At 48.5% G+C, this 12,269-nt stretch overlaps 1 protein-coding gene across 1 annotated transcript; it reads left to right on the top strand.

The window, feature by feature from the left end:
- Nucleotides 1–10,196: 10,196 nt before the first annotated feature.
- On the top strand, nucleotides 10,197–10,592 carry LOC137619832 (SH3 domain-binding glutamic acid-rich protein-like). The gene has a single exon (XM_068350126.1). The coding sequence runs from the start codon at nucleotides 10,197–10,199 to the stop codon at nucleotides 10,590–10,592; it is 396 nt and encodes a 131-aa protein (XP_068206227.1).
- Nucleotides 10,593–12,269: the final 1,677 nt, after the last annotated feature.

The following is a 12,269-nucleotide window of genomic DNA, read 5'->3' as shown; positions in this document are numbered from 1 at the left end:
AAGGCACAGTCCATTTCTGCAGTCCATATCAGTTTTCTGGTCCCCTGGGATTTAAGTCCTCTAGTCTTTGCAGATAACGGTTTGGCTATCTGTGAGCACATGGGGATAAACTTCCGTTAGAAGTTTACTAGTCCCAGGAATCACAGTAGCTCACACAAAGCGGTAGGTTTTGGGAAGTCCTCTACTTTCTGGATGTATTAAGGCAGGTTACGCACACTAGAACGTCCAACCAGATGACCAAGATTCTTGACCTCGTCTAGAACCCAAGAACACTTTCCAAGTTTTATCTTGAGTTCGTGCTTCTGGGGAGTAGCCAAATCTTTTTCTACCAGTTTTAGGCATTCCTCAAAAAAAGACTCAATGATCAAGATGCCATCAATGTAGACCAACTCTTGTAGAATACTCTGCATTTCTCTCTGGAACACTGCATGTGCTTTGTTTAGTACAAACAATAAGCTTCTGAACTGCCAGTGTCCAAAGGCGGTAGAAAAAGCCATGTATTCTTTACTCTGCTCTGCCAACAGTAACTGGTAGTATCCACGAACTAGGTCAAGGGTTGTAAAGTATGTGATTCCTTGTAGCCCAGATATGAAGTCTGCTATGTTTGGCATCGAGAACTTAACAGACCCAGTCACTTTATTAAGTCTACGGTAGTCCACACAAAACTGTGTACTATTGTCCATTGTTCCGACAGGAACAATACGTGAAAATCAAGGAAAGGTGCTAGGTTTAATAATACCCAGTTCATGCAACTCCTTCCACTGTTCCTTGATGGCGTCAGCGATTTGTAAACCGTCGAACCCCCTTATAAATGGGTGTCTCGTTATACAGGTGGATGCGTATTGGTGTGCTCGAGCACTCACCCATATCAACGTCACCAGTACTGATCACCGAAAGATGACATCGAAGCATTTGGCAAAACTGGTCCTTCTGAGAAGAGTCTAGTTTGTCAGAGATAGACAGATTGTCTATCTCTTTCAATACTCTTGATTCAGGTCTCAGATCGCACTCCTGTGCTATCAGGCAGGATAGAGGAGCCTCCACCATTGCCACAGTGAACACCTTTCCCAAGAGATCATCCTTCTTGATCTTGGCAGCTCTTTCAGATGCACCCTTGATTAAAACTGAGGCTTTTCCATCTTTCAGTTCTAGGATGCCAGGGATTGCTATAGCTTTTCTTCTTAACAGACCAAGGATTATGATGTCACGATCATAATACATTTCCGCTGAACAGTTAGATGGACAAGCAGGGCACCGGTGCCGAGACCGTTAGAAAAGTCTAAAGCAAGAAGAACAAGTAGTGGTTCAATACTGGCAATAGTGATTAAATCGACTTTATGGAACTCAAGTGCGTAAAGCGCTTGCTGACAACTGGCTTCATGTATAGTGGCATAATTTTCCCAAAGAGACTCTTCAGGTGCTTTGCCTATGCTCAGACGATTTCAGGCTCTGTTAACTAATACCATATTTGCTCTCAAGAACTAGTAACCAAACACTAATAGGTAAGTCTCAGTCCATGAAGGCAATACATGGAATGCACTTGTGGTGAACAATATACCATGCAGTATAAGGGTCAACAGTACAGTATCTAAGGTCTTAGGTCCTGTTCACCCTAAACCCTTCAGACCAATGGTGTTGGGGACCATCTGCAGCTGTAACCCTGCACTACACTCGATCACAGGAGGTTGCCTTCAGCTCCGAAGTCAATAAGAGCATCTAACACTCCTGATGGAAATTCAGACATGGCCATTTGGAAAACCATGAGTGGTACAGTAGCCAACTGCACCAGGTTAACCCTATGAAGGGTTTTCAGTAAAGCCTCAGTTGCTGCTTCCTCCTCTGTGGAGTCAGTTGAAGAAGCTCTTGACATTGTCGATGACAGGTCAATACTGGCCAATGATGAAAGAGTCTTTTGGATTTGCAATGGCCTTTTCAAGCTGAGGGGTAACCTTGGAAATCAACATTTCCGAGGCTCCCACAGGAATACTAAGAACAAGCTTCCAAACAATCACACCCTCCATCGTTGTAGCCTCATTTTCTACACTGACAGTCTTGTGTTTAACGCCCTATAATATTCTTGATGACTTCCTAGGCTTTAGCTTCTTGCTTTTCTTCTTCTTCTTCTCAACAGTCTGAGAATACGCACTGGACTCACTTCAACTTCAGCTCTCCCAGCTAGTGGTTGACCCAGAGTAGGGTGATAGGGTCAGAATAGCTTTTACCGGTACTGCTTTCTAACTTGGTGGAGTTGGGATGGAGGTGGTCTCCCTCCAAGGGCTGCGGACAGATAGGCTATGTGTGCATCGGCGATGCCTGCTGCCCACACTGATTGACGTAATGGTTGGCTGAGCCACAGAGTAGGCAAAGGTTGAGGCGTCTGTGATATTCGACCACAAGGTGCCCTGGTTTCTTGCACATAGTACAACATCTCCTCTGGAACTGAGGAGGCCTATCTGGGGTGCGCAATGGTGACAGGCATACTTACACAGGTGCAGGTTTTAGGACAGGTTGAGGAGGAGTGCGTGGATACACTCGGTGAGGTGCAAGTGAAAGGTTTGGGGAAGCCATGGCAACCCTGTCGGCATATGAGCCGTGTCATGACTGTCCCACATGACTAATGGCCAAGTCCTCTGCCTTTTGGCTTCACTGATTGGATGCCTCATCGAGTTACCTCAACAGGTGTAGGACATCCTGCCAAGTGGCCTGGTGACCAGCAAAAACATAAATTGTTGCCAGAGGCTGCTCCAGACAATTAGCAGCTTTGCTTGGAACCTTTCTGGCAAGCTTTGGCCTCAGCTCTCTCCGGTCCAAGCTAAGGCGAGGATATTCTGACTTGTACAGGGAGACTAACCCACAGCATAAATCTTAAGCAGCTTACCCTCTCCACAGGTGACACTGCTGAAACAGGTCTTCCTCCCTGCATCATGCCTCTCTTGGGCTTCTTGTCACCAGTCGAGGAGGCATTCCTTCATGTGGTGGCATAAGATCTTGGGATCTCATTTTGCTGAGAAAGCCTCCTTGATTTCCACCTTCAGGAACCTTCCTAGCTCAGCGGTCCACCTGCCAGAACTTCTTGCAGTATACCTAGTGGCACAGTAGGCCACAAAATCCCCCAGGAATCAGGCAAAACTCTGGCTAGTTTCTAGCTGGAAGATCCCAGGCTTAGGGCTCTGACTGAAGGGAACGGACATATTCGGTGGAGAAAGTGTCGGCTGAATTGACACTGGAACAGGAGCTGGAGCTGTCCCCAGACGTCTTTCTACTAGAATCTTCGCTGGTTGACTCCTGGAACAAGGTCAATGTTTCAGTTATGGCTGGTCTGCTGGTGTCCTTGGCCTGGCATCTCTGCTGCAGATTACCTCCTTTCTGGGAAAGATCTGCCTTAGTTGTAGCTGCTGGACCCTTTTCCAGTCTGCCAGACATTGTTTGGTCATCCAAGATCTGATTCTCTTGTCCACTTGCAGAAGTCACTGGTGGAGTAAAAGGGTTGGTTGATGAAAGTTGACTCCCAGAAGCCTGGTACAGGTGGGAGTACCAGTGAGAACCCATGAGGGGGTTAGAGACCTCCAATTCCTGGACCTTCTCCAGTTACGGGAATAGCAACACTATTGAAATTTGGCCGTCCTTGAAACGTAGACAGGTACTGGTGGTCACGGTGGTCGTAACCCCAGTGGCAATGTGGCATGTTGGCGACGACTCGACGCTCTTCAGCACTGCTACCTGAAGTGTCAGGTAATTCACATGGGGCTACAGGTCACTGAAAATCGATACGAGTCCCTTCACATCCCTACTAAGGCTACTCTTAGCCTTACAACCCTTGGTCGATGTCGATGCCATATTTAAAGGTTGGTGTTTACCTGGTCTAGCACAAAAAAAGTATGTATATATCTGTGGACTGTGGCCAGATGTAGCACACAGACTGCCTAGTGTCCGAATGTAAACCACACTCTAACGTTCCCTACACAAAAAGATAAAATGTTGGAATACTAGAAAATCTTGGCAAAAAAAAGTAAATAATCAAGTATGAACTGGGCACTGTGCACCACCATTTTATTTTATACTATTCAAGGGGACCCATCTTGAACTGTAGTTGCCTAGTATTATTTTAGAGGTATGCTGTCTCACTTGTGACTGGAATGCATGAATTCCAATATGAATAGCGGCAGCTATATTTCAAGTTATTTGAACATTGCAAACATTAGGAGAGGGAAAAATAATAATACAAAGAAAAAAAAAGGCTGAAACAGGGAATATCTTAGGAGAGGAAGTGTACTGAAAGAGGATCATAATGAAAAAAAAAGACACAATACGAAAATTTTTTCAAATAACTAGGTTATTAATAAGGGATAAATTTATTTTATAAGGAAAGAAACTCGTACAGTATATCTTTTCACTATAGAAAAATTACAAATTTGTAGATAATTTGTATTTTTCCTAACTATATAAACCTTAGCTATTTAAAGTGGGTAATTACTTTTGCGTAGCTGAAAGGACGAGCCATAAATTTTTAACGAGGGATTATTACCCCACCGCTAGCTAGCGGTGGGGGGGGGGGGGGGTAGGAAGGGTAGTTAGCTACCCTCCCCCCTCACACACCTGTGTTGTAGCTCCACTTTTGCTTAGAGGTAGGACTTCATGGGGGACAGGGATGCCGGGCAAGTTTGATTAAATAGCTAAGGTTTGTATAGTTAGAAAAATACAAATTATCTACGAATTTGTCATTTGTTCCGTAACTGGAATACAAACCACGCTATATAAAGTGGGTGACTTAACCCTTAGGAAGGGTGGAACAAGTCCCAGGCAAACTGGCTTTTGACTTTGCCCGGGGACTCATTATCTGAGTGTGTCAGCACTCAACAATAAATAGTCCCTGCACCTCGCTCGCACCTTGCTATGCAAGGGCTGCGGCCTACGTAAGAAGTGTGTGAAGGAATATGTGTGACTCGTCCGAGGAAGTTGACCTGAAGTTCTTTAGATGGAAACTTAAGGCTAGGACTCTCCCAATACCACCTCATCAGGGTATGGGGGTGCGACAGTATTGACTTAATACCAGAACACAAGGTTTGAGGTCAGCTCTGCAGAGAACCTAGGATGCTGCTTTCCCCAAGAAAGGGGAGGATGAAGAAAAGAATAAGGGCCAGGCATACCTTTTCATTCATGCAGACTAAAACCGGGTAACAATGCCCTCAACCCTCTGCTACTTGTCCATTAAGGAGCCTGAGGTTTAAACCAGCTGTTGTGCAGCCACCACAGGGCCGATAGAGAACGTATCGAGCCTCCTGTGGGTCACATCTTACAGGTAGTGGGCTGTGAAGGTTGTTTGACGCTTCCACACCCCTGCTTGCAGAACCTGCGTCACAGGAAAGTTTTTCTTGAAGGCCAGGGAGGTAGCTACTCCCTTGACATCATGAGCTCTAGGGCGACGTGACGGAGGAGGGTCAGGATTCAGGGACAGATGGATGGCCTTGCGAATCCATGCTGAGATGGTGTTCTTGGTAACCCTCCTCTTCGTTCTCCCAGTGTTGACAAACAAAGCCCGCACTTGGGGACGAACTGCAGCTGTTCTTTTCAGTTGTAGCCTCAGACTCCTTACTGGGCACAGTAGAAGATGGTCTGGGTCATCTGTTACGGAATGAAGACTCAAAATCCGGAAGGAGTCAAAGCGAGGGTCCGGCACTTCCGGATTCTGAGTCTTAGCAATAAATTCTGGGACGAAGCTGAACGTTACCTCCCCACATCCCCTTGAATGGTTGATGTCATACGAGAGACCATGAAGTTCGCTAACTCGCTTGGCTGACGCCAAAGCTAGTAGGAACACCGTCTTCCAAGTTCCAAGTTCATAGGGAGGTCTCTTAAGAGACCTGAGGACTTGAACCACGTTCCATGGAGGAGGTCTCACTTCCGACTGAGGGCAGGTAAGTTCATAACTACGTATGAGTAAGGAAAGTTCTAGGGAAAAAGATATGTACACTCCTTTGAGCCTGAAGGCAAGACTTAAGGCTGAGCAATAGCCTTTCACTGCCGAGACTGAAAGGCGCATTTCATCTCGGAAGTACACGAAGAACTCCGCTATTGCTGGAAGAGTGACATCGAGTGGAGAGATACCCCTAGCACGACACCAACCACAGAAAACTCTCCACTTCGCCTGGTAGACTCATGCGGATGACTTTCGCAGGTGTCCAGACATCCTTTCCGCAACTTGTTGCGAAATTCCTCTCTCTGCGAGGAGATGCTGGATAGTCTTCAGGCGTGAAGCCGAAGCGAAGCCACGGCTTTGTGAAAGATGTCGGCGTGTGGTTGTTTGAGTAGCTTGTGTTGTGGAGGGAGATTTCTCGGGGGCTCCGTAAGGAGTTGCAGAAGGTCCGGGAACCATTCCGTGTGATGCCACAGCGGAGCTATGAGAGTCATCGAGAGGTTGACCGATAGTCTGGTCTTGTTGAGTACCCTCCTCATCAGACAGAACCGGGGAAAGGCGTATACGTCGACATTGTCCCACCGTTGTTGGAAAGCATCTTGCCAGAAAGCCTTGGGGTCAGGGACTGGGGAACAGTACAGCGGAAGTTTGAAATTCAACGCTGTCGCGAACAGATCCACAATCGGGGAACCCCACAAAGTCAAGACTTTATTGGCTTCTTGAAGATCAAAAGACCACTCGGTACTCACAATCTAAGACCCTCTGCTCAGAATGTCGGCAAGCACATTCCTTTTGCCCGGAATGAAGCGTGCCGAAAGTGGAATCGAGTGGACTTCGGTCCATCTCAGTATCTCTACTGCAAGATGGGATAGCTGTTCTGAAAAGGTACCTCCCTGCTTGTTGATGTAAGCCACTACTGTGGTGTTGTTGCTCATCACCACCACAGAGTGACCCGCCAGGTGCTGTTGGATCTCTTGAAGGGCAGAAAAACGGCCTTCATTTCTAGCAGATTTATATGGAGGCACTTTTCTGATTCTGACCACAGGCCTGTGGTTCTGTGGTTCAGAACATGGGCCCCCACCCTTTCTTTGAGGCGTCCGAAAACAGTATCAAATCCGGGGGGAGGACGAGAAGATCCACTCCCTATCGTAGGTTCTCATCTGCCACCCACCACTGAAGGTCCGTCTGTTCCGCGAGACCCATAGGGATCAAGACGTCTGGGGAATCGTGTCCTTGACTCCACAGAGACTTGAGTCGCCATTGCAGAGATCTCATTCTGAGGTGACCGTTGGGAACTAGACGGACCAAGGATGAGAGATGGCTGAGGAGACGTAACCACGATTGAGCAGGGAGTTAGTCTCGTCTGAGGAAAGGACTTGCTACCTTCCTCAGCCTTGCTATCCTGTCGTCTGATGGGAAGGCTCTGTGGAGATTGGTGTCCAATATCATGCCTAGATATACCAGTCTTTGAGAAGGAAGCAGAGAAGATTTCTCGAGATTTACCATGATCCCTAGATCTTGGCAAATTCCCAGAAGTTTCTCTTGGTGTCGAAGAAGGGTTGACTCCGAGTCTGCTAAGATCAGCCAGTCGTTCATATAAAGGAGGAGACGGATGCTGATCTTGTCTGCCCATGAAGATATCAGGTTGAACACTCTGGTGAAAACCTGAGGTGCTATGGAGAGACCAAAGCCCAGCACCTTGAACTGGTAGATCTTGTTGTCTAGGCTGAATCTTAAGTACTTCCTTGAAGATGGATGGATTGGGATCTGGAAGTATGCGTCCTACAAATCCAGTGTGCATGTGAAGTCTCACAGTCTCACTGTGAGTCTGACCGTGTTTGCCGTCTCCATGCTGAACAGGGTCTGCTTGACAAACCTGTTCAGAGCTGAGAGGTCGATGACTGGTCTCCAGTCTCCAGACGTCTTCTTTACAAGAAAGAGTCGACTGTAGAAGCCTGAGAACCCGTCGACGACCTCTTGGAGAGCGTCCTTCTTCAACATGGTCTTAACTTCTGCCGAAAGGGCTTGCCCTCCTGCCGATCCCATGTCAAGAGAGCTCAACGACACTGGATTCGCTGTCAGGGGAGGAAGAGATGTTATGAACGGGACGCGATATCCTTGGCTGATCACGGAGATCGTCCAGGAATCGGCCCCCGAGTTGCTGCCACCTGTTCGTGCAACTTTGAAGGCATCTCCCCACTGGTGGACATGCGGCCACTCCCCCTAGGATTCTTGCCTCCCCTGGAGGACTTCTTGCCTCTCCTGTCCTTGACGGGAAAGGGCTGTTTGGACACCGCTGCCTTTGCTGCTATTGCCAGTTTTGTCATCTTTGCAGGGCAAGGTTGTTGAGGTGCTGGAGGCTTATAGGGCTTTAATGTTAAAGCCCTCTGGAGGAGGCAGTCCTGGTTGGACTTCCTCTACCTCTCAGCTGCCTGCTCTACATCTTTCGGCTCAAACAGGCTACTCACCAAAAGGGAGGAATGTTTGAGCTCGGTGTTGGGGACCTTCAAGTTGAATCTTTCAGACACCGTACCACGGCGTTTCAGGATAATGTTAGCCAACAAGTTCGAGACTTGGTGGGCCAGAAAATGGATGGTACGAGTATCTGAAAGAAGGAAGGTCTCCAAGGCCTTCCTGGTACTCTCCTTAGACAAGTCTTCGGATCGTATCAAGATGCCAAGAGATCCCAGCCAGATATCCAGCCACGAAGTGGCCTGCATGGCACACTTCGCTACCTTCTCCTGGCAGAGAGTCTCTGAGGCCGAGAACGACACTGGCCGGTTGGAAAGTCTTTCGAGAGGGACTCCCCTGGAGAGCTCTTCCACTGAGTGGTGGAGGGGAAGAGCCAAGCAGGACTCCTCGATGATTTCCAAGTACCTCCTTTGATGGACACGAGGAGGGGGGAGGAGTTTGTTTCCGGCGCTGGAACGGCTGGAGGAGGCTAGCTTGGAGAGCTGGCTATCGACCTTATCTCTGGCACTCTTGACCCCTTAGGACCAGGGCAAAGCCTCGCTGGTTTTAAGGGTCTTTGGAGTACCAAAGACTCGGTGTCCTTGCCCTCTCGAGGAGGAATCTCCGGATCCGAAAATCCGTTAAGGTTCCTCATCCGAGCCAAAACTTGCCAAAAGGCATGCTCCGACTCCTACGGCTCTCCTCCTGATGGACTAGCAGCAAGGCCTCCTGTCCCCAAAGGCTCTTCTTGGGGGGACTTGTGGACGTTCTCCGCGGACTTAGCTGGTTCTGGTCTGATCCTCGACGAAGATTTCGGAACCCTCTTGGAGTCCTTCGACTCCCTCCTGGGAGGGATGCATGCAGGATTCCAACAAAGATGGTGGGGGGCTCTTCTCCTCCTCAACGGCTTCCGAGGAACCAGTTTCGCCCTTGGAGAAGTAACCACGTCGACCACTCCTCTCTTCCTCTTCAGGGGGGCCGAGATAGACGCTGATTTGAGGCCTAGTTCAGAGAAAGCAGGCTTGAAACCCTGCGCAACCGCTCTGATCAAGGGCCCAAACCAGGGCAGCTGATTGACAGCAGCGCTGTCAGAAACACCCTCTGGAGGGAAGGGGATCGTAAGATCCCTAGGAGTGGAAAATACAACTGGGTCTCCCTGAAAAGAAGAAGCTGTAGAAGAGATCCCGGACCTGTCCGGAGATTTCCCTCCCTCCGTTGGGCGCGCTGTCCTGCGGTTACGGGGAGGGGGAAAGTGATGAAGATCACCTGACTCGTACTGCCGGATCCTGTGTGGGCACGCGTTTTGTTCGCGCTGGGCATAGCACTGGGAATCGCGCCCGCGCGATAGGCCATTGCCTAGCTCGGTGGGCGATTGCTCGCGCGCGCATGGGCGAGGAAGCGCATCAGCGTGCGGGCGAGCGAGGGCGCACGGGCAAGCGATGGCGAGCAGGCGAGCAATGGTGCAGGTGAGCGGTGACGCACAGGTGAGCCATGGCGCATAGGCGAGCGGTTGGCTCGTTGGCGCGTGGGCAAACGATGGCGCGCAGAAGGAGCTTGTGGGTGCGGAGGCGTCAGAGAAGTGGGCACTCAGGCGACAGGGCGCGTGGGCGCGTAGGTGTCAGGGCGCATGGGCGCGTAGGTGACGGGGCCCGTGAGCGAGTTAGTGCACGATCCGGAGACCTCGGATGGAGTGCAGCCACAGGATGATAAAGGGCCCGTGAGGGTGAAGCCGTAGGGCGCGTGCGTGCAGGGGGAATATCCCTAGCGCGCGGGCGCGTAGAAGGGCGCTCATCAGGAACCAAAGTTCTGGCAGTGGGCGCGTAGGCACTCGATGGAGACTGCGGGCGATGGCGCGTACGCAAGGGATGGCGAGCAGGCGAGGTTTGATGGCAAGTCGGCGAACATGGAGGAGAGCGCTGGCGAGCAGGAGATGAAGAACGTTTCTCCTTGGAGTCCTGATCCGAAGCTCAAGGGCGAGCAGGCGAGCGATGGCGAGCAGGCGAGCGATGGCGAGCAGGCAAGCATTGGCGAGCAGGAGAGCGCTGGCGAGCAGGAGAGCGCTGGCGAGCAAGAGAGCGCTGGAGAACAGGGGAGTGCTGGTGCACAAGAGATCGCTGACAAGCAGGAGATCGCTGACGAGCAGGAGACCAAGGGCGACCATGACATGTATCAGGCTGAGGGCACGCAGAGGTCCGTGGGCGAGCAGGAGATCGTGGGCGTGCAGTAGGGCGCTGGCACGATGACGCAGCAACCAGGGAACACTTGCGCGCAGGCGAACGTTGGTGCTCAGGGGAAACCTGGCGCTTAAGGGACTTACACACAATGTGTGAAAGCCCCTTTTGCCCCGAAGGGACCGGTGCCTATTTGAGAACGGGATGAGTGGGCGCTCACAGTGCGTCGGCAGCTAGGAAAGGTGAAGGCAGGTCAGCAGGTCTGGCAGGCGTAGGAGATCGCGAACGATGTGCGGAGAGGTCCAGGTCCAAGGAAGTAGCAGGAGCGGTAGCTGAAGGACGAGGTTCCTCTGCGAGGGACTGCGAGGATTAAGACCTGAAGAAGCGCCTCCTAACACCCTTGTGAGGAGAAGGAAGACCTCGGCAACGAAGAGGAAGGCGAGCCTTACGTCGGATGCAGCCTCTGGGAGCAGCAGGCAAACCATCGGCAGTCCTCCAAAGAGGAGTCTCTGTCAGTGAACTTCCTGCGGGGGGGGGGGGGGGGGGGGGGAATAACCCGCAAGAGAGACCTTTGGACTTAGATCCTCCCTCGAAGTATGTTCGGAAAGGGGAATTAACCCTGGATAGGTACGCTCCTCGGACACCCCTTTAAGGGTATACTCGGTCGCGCGCGACCCCGACTCCAAAAAAAATTCTTGAAAAATCTCTTTTAGCAGTATCATTTTTTTTTTACCAAAAAAAAATTAAATGAATGCTTAAAACTACTATAAAGATAAAAACTACTCATCTGCAGAAAAAACTATTTATTATAAATATTTTAAAAAAATAAGTAGAAAAAAAGACCTTACATAAAAATTCATAAAAAAAAAAATTTCCTCCTATTTACAAAAACAATTTTAGGGATTGAATCTTGAATGTCTACGACACATCTTGCTATATTTTGGATGAAATTGGACCCATAGAGGTGAAGATCTGAAATGAGAAAAAAAAGGTAACTTTTTTTGGCCAAAAAAATGTGTCCAAATTTCATGAATTTTTCTAGGTACCCAAATGAAATCCGAATTGGCTAATTTTTTTATGGAATAAACATATGTTATCTTAGAATAGAAATATGTAAAAAAATCTTCATTATTTTGTAAATTACATTTATATCAGGGGTCATATCTAAAGGTCTTTTTTTGAGTACTTAGAAATTTCGTAAAAAAATACCTATATATAATATATAGTATAATTTTATGCATGTAAAAATATACCAAAATATCACAAATTCTATAGGAAACAAGAATATATATAGATAGGACAACTTACGCTTCGGATATGTCCACAAAATGGCCGCCAACCACACTGACTCAGACTCCCTGTTCTGCCTCCTGAAATGTAGGAAGGGTATGTCAATTTCAAGGTGTTATTTACTAATCTAATTATTCTTGGATATACATAAAAATTGTATGGTGGGTTGCTGGATGAATGTCGATTATTTTACGAATATAAAATTAGAATGCTGACCCAAAAAAATTTTTTTTTAAGGGAAATAAAATCGAAAAAAAAGAAAATTGTAAATTAATAATAATATTTTCGGTAATAAAATTTGATGATATTCAATCAAAAAAGAAGTAAACAAAATTTTCAATTTGTAACTTACAAATAACGCTGCGTTACAGTTTGGACAGATGCTACAGTTTGAACAGAGGACACTCTGGTGGACCATACAAACAGGACTCTTGCACAGGAGA

This window comes from Palaemon carinicauda, chromosome 26 (genome assembly GCF_036898095.1).
Source record: "Palaemon carinicauda isolate YSFRI2023 chromosome 26, ASM3689809v2, whole genome shotgun sequence".
NCBI lineage: Eukaryota > Metazoa > Arthropoda > Malacostraca > Decapoda > Palaemonidae > Palaemon > Palaemon carinicauda.
The sequence above is the reverse complement of the archived record's forward strand: the minus strand, read 5'-3'. Positions and strand labels throughout refer to the sequence as shown.